General features: G+C 48.8%; 1 protein-coding gene across 1 annotated transcript in view; it reads right to left on the bottom strand.

Annotated features, from left to right (window-relative positions):
- C12H16orf72 (chromosome 12 C16orf72 homolog) overlaps positions 1–4,413 on the bottom strand; it is a 27,693-nt gene extending 23,280 nt beyond the window's left edge. Inside the window, exons 1-2 of the mRNA XM_021209002.1 lie at positions 3,830–4,413; positions 3,111–3,191 (exon numbers count right to left, since the gene is read on the bottom strand). Of these exons, the coding sequence (XP_021064661.1) occupies positions 3,111–3,191; positions 3,830–4,055 (307 nt within the window). The 5' untranslated portion in view covers positions 4,056–4,413. The remainder of the gene's footprint in view (positions 1–3,110; positions 3,192–3,829) is intronic.
- Positions 4,414–4,741: the final 328 nt, after the last annotated feature.

Here is a 4,741-nt window from a genome sequence, read left to right as displayed (position 1 = left end):
CAAGTAAGCATGTCCCGACCCCTTTGTTAAGAGTTCTATCTCAATCCTGACCTTCCTGTGCTCACTTAAAAAATTACCTTGGAGCACCATTCTTCACAGGTTTGGAATGAGTCATTTTTAGTTTATCAGGTGCTTGATTACATAAAATACATGAGAGCACTGGCCACTTGAGGATCCCTCCAAAGTTTTTCTCTGTCAGTTATAAACAAATATTTAAATATTTCAACAGAACTGAACAATCTGACCTAAATTTCCCTTTAATGTTAAATTAACTTGTGATACTAAACTTTACTGGTTCTATTTAAGTTAGCCAAATATTCTTAAAACTGTACGTCTGTTCTATAATGGCCACAATCTAAAAAGGTGGGAGGATGTGAAAATAAAATATCATATCCATCCTCCTTACAACAAAAATAAGGTGTTGCTAAACTACCCAGTACCATACAAACTGTATCCGCTCCTATGTTTTATTTAACAGGACTCTTAGAATCAAAACACATTGACAACCCAGGAACTGCATGTCCTATAAACAAAAGCAATGTTCCTAAGCTTTCTAAAGAAAGAACTTATAAAACCATTTGTTATTTTACTGTTTTGAAACAGGATCTCACTACATACCCTCAGCTGGCCTGGAAATCAGTGCCCCTCCTCCCTCAATCACCTGAATACTTCGATTACAGACATTTGCCACCATTAGGTAGCATTTTCAAATAAAGTAATCAAACTAAGAATTATTTTGGAATCCAACCATCCTTTTTTGCTGTTTGGTTTTTCTCAAGACAAGGGTTTCTCTGTGTAGACCCAGCTGTCCTGGAAATCACTCTGTAGACTAAGCCTTGAACACAGAGGCCCTTTGCCTCCTGGGTGCTAGAATAAAAGGCCACCCAACCTCAACCCATTTCTTTAAGGAATTAGCACTAAAAGAAAACTGCTGGGGCTGGTGAGATGGCTCAGTGGGTAAGAGCAACCGACTGCTCTTCTGAAGGTCTGGAGTTCAAATCCCAGCAACCACATGGTAGCTCATAACCATCCTAACAAGATCTGAAGACAGCTACAGTGTACTTACATATAATAAATAAATAAATAAGTCTAAAAAAAAAAAGAAAGAAAGAAAGAAAGAAAGAAAACTGCTAGCTTTAATCTTAGAGGGATCTATCCTATCAGCATGCACCAACACCAAAACCATAGAACATTCATAACAGTAAGTATATGACTTAGGTTAGGGACCCAGCACCCAGAAAAATGTTCAAAATTTGTTTTCTTTCCTTTCAAATAAAGACTACAGAAGCAAAAAGGATAAACCATGGTTATCAAAACGACAGATTACTCTACAATGTAAATAGAACATGCCTTAAATGTACTCAGGAGGCAGAGAAAGAGACAGGCAGATATCGAGTTCCAGGCCAGCCTGATCTATAGAGACTGTCTCAAAAAAATAAAATAAACCAAACCATTGATCTATTAATACCTACAAATATGAACTCAATGGAGCCATTTCATAAGAATTTAGCAATCAGGTATGCAGTTACCAGGGACTAGAGTGGGAAGATATATTCTATGTTAATAGTATGTGTACCAAAACAAAACTGCCCATTTTTAAAAGGTGATTTTATTGTATGCAAATTATAAATTTGTTAAAATTTTAATTTAAGAATTATTTCTAGGGCTGGAGAGATGGCTCAGAGGTTAAGAGCACTGACTGCTCTTCCAGAGGTCCTGTGTTCAATTCCCGGCAACCACATGGTGGCTCACAACTATCTGTAATGGGCATCCTATGCTGTCTTTCTGGTTTGTCTGAAGACAGCGACAGTATACCCACACACGTGAAAAGAATTATTTCTAAATTTCATTTCTATATAAAATGAGTTATTCCAAAGAGTATGCTCAAGACCCTCAAACACTGAGACTGAGGCAAGAAAACCCTAAGTTTGATGCCATCCTATGCTAGCTACAAAGTTAGACTTGGCTTCACAAAAGCAAAAAGTCAATAAGCTGTTTCTGTTTCTTCATAAGACTGGACTGAGTTTCTCATTCCCTAAATTAACATTTTCAGTTACCAGTTCTCAAAATTACTGTGCCTTCAAACTACTAAGTGTACCCTAAAACTCTAACAGAATGTTGACATCAAGAATCTGACACTCAAAAAAAAAAAAAAAAAAAAAAAAAGAATCTGACACTCAAGAAGATATTCCATAACCTCTCAACCTAAATTGTTATTCCCTGAACTACACGAAATTCCATTACTGGTTTGTTTGTTTTTAACGTTTGTAAGCCTTTCACATAGCAGCATGTATACTAACAATCAAACCCCAAACTATTTTATCACAAGAAAAATCCCAAAGCTATGTTAATGCACAAACCTATTGTTACCAACAGTACAATTGCAAGCAAGACCTTATACCTACACACCTTCAGTCATCAGATCCGAAATGAACTCCAAAAAAAAAAAAAACACACCAAAAACAAAGCCATCCACTCAAAACTCTTCTAACAGACGCCACCAATTTACAGTCAATTACAAATTACAAAATAGTTTTGAAAGGAAAGATATGATGAACTTACTAGAGGCAGGCCAACATTCATAATTCCAATCCAATCAGCAAGAGTTCAAAGAACTCCAATGTTTTCACACTACCATGCTCCCAGTAGCCAGAATCAAGAATCTGCAGAGGGTGGGTAATCCCACCTCTGTGGTAAGCACTTCTCCTATTGAATCATTTTCCAAACAAGGCTCACCAGTCTTCCACTGCAGAGCTTCTTAATCTCAGCCCTTTGCCTACTGAGTTAAATCCTTGCTAAAGGGTAGGAGCTAGGGGATTGATGTCTCAGGCACTGTAGAGTAACCAGCAGCCCCCTCTCAAGACTGACAACCAAGTGTCCCCTAAGCACTGTCATATGTCCCCGAGGGAGGAATAGGAGGCGTGTCAAAAATTGCCTCTGGATATCCAGCTAGAACACCACAGATATTCTCAAGTTGCAAGGCATTCAAGGTTAGCAGAAGCTGAACTTGAGAGGAGAAAACACACTCAGAACATCGGCTGTCAACCGGAACGTGGCCTGCCCTTCCTCCTCCCCCCCCCCCCCCCGCAAGCCAGCAAGGTTATCTTTACCTTTATAGAGGTTGGTGACGGCGGTGGCTGCGTTTTGGAAGGGGACCCAGAGAGAAAGTCCTGGCTGCTGACACACTCGGTCTGGAAACAAAAAGGGAAGAAAAAAAAAAAAACAATAGGGGGAAAAAAGACACACACAAGGACATAGAGAAAGAAGAGAATGTTATTTGGGCGTCACTCACTCCGGAACGGCCATATTAGGTTTCGCCATTTTGTTCAGGATTTGGGGATCCCAAAGGGAGCGTGAGACCGGAGTTACTGGGTCGAGGAAGGGGAACCTGACAACAGCGCAGCCCGAGCGGCGAACGCCGCCCGGCAGGCTCAGGGAAGCGCCCCTAGCAGTCTCCGCCCCGAGGCCGGCTCCGGGCACAATAGGGCCGCCCCACCGCCTCCTTCGCCATTTTGTGACAAGGACTCCTCCCCTACCCCCACGATCGGGCCGGGGACACCGGGACCGGGACGTGGGGACCCTCGGGAGGTACTCCAAATCGGGGGCTCCCCATCCTCCACCGTATTTCCCTCCCCTCCCAGGGCAGCTCCTCCGTCGGCGTCCTGCGGGTCAGATGGCCAGGGGTCCGCGGCACGGCCCTCCCCTCCCAGTCGTCCGGCAAACCCCGCAGGGTGCGTGGAGCCGCCGGGTCCGGGGGACCGAGCCGGGAACGGGGCGGAAGAGCAGCTCCGCAGGCCGGGGCGGCGCCAAGATGGCGGCGCGGCCTCACCTTTGTAGAGCTGAGCCACGGCCGTGGCCGAGTTCTGGAAGAGATGCCACAGCTTCTGCTGCTTGTGCTCGGGCTGCGCGGCGGACGCCGCCTCCTCCTGCAGCTCGGGGGACAACTGCTCGTCCTGCTCGGCCTCGGCCAGGCACTGCCGCTCCCACTTGGAGAACCAGTGCTCCGGCCCGTGCTCCTGGATCTCCGCCTCGCCCTCCTCCTTCCGCTCCTCCATCCTCCGCGGCCCCCCGCGGCCTGGCCGCCGCCGCCGCCGCGTCCTCCTTAAGCGCGGTCCCCGCGGGAGCGTCGTCGTCGACAGGCCCGGGAACGAGGGGCCCGGCGGCCGGCCCAGGCCTCCGTGCAAACCCGCGGAGCCGGCACCCACCCCGCACAGCCCGAGACCTCTGCCCACCGACCCCGCTCCGAGGCGCCGCACCCTGGCCTCGCCCGCACCCCTTTACCGCCCACCCACGGCCCCGCGGCCTCGGTCCGACCGCCGCCGCTCTCCGACCGGCGTCCCCTGTCCGGCCTGCGCCGCCGAGCCCACCTCGAAGACTGAGGAACGTCGTCTACGGCGGCGGCGTCGACGCCTCTGCGGCGACCGGGCCCCGCCCTCCCCCGCCCACATGCTGACTGGAAAGCGCCGCCCACTTGGCCAGCGGCGCTTCCCCGGGAGGAGGCGGTTGGGGCGCGCCCACCGTCGGCCTTCCCCATTGGCCCGCCGCAACGGGTTCCGCGTGCTGGCCCCTGGACGCAGCGCTCTGATTGGCTCACCCGCCTGTCGAACTGATGTCATCAATGGGCGGGGGGGGGGCTGGGGAAAAGGAGTAAATGTCAGGGAACACGGAGACTGTAGAGCAGGGAGGAGTTGACAGTGTTTGCGTGCGACCAACCAAAGCAGGAGAAGAGATGGCAGTACAC

Source organism: Mus pahari, chromosome 12 (assembly GCF_900095145.1).
Source record: "Mus pahari chromosome 12, PAHARI_EIJ_v1.1, whole genome shotgun sequence".
Taxonomy (NCBI): Eukaryota; Metazoa; Chordata; class Mammalia; order Rodentia; family Muridae; genus Mus; species Mus pahari.
The sequence above is the reverse complement of the archived record's forward strand: the minus strand, read 5'-3'. Positions and strand labels throughout refer to the sequence as shown.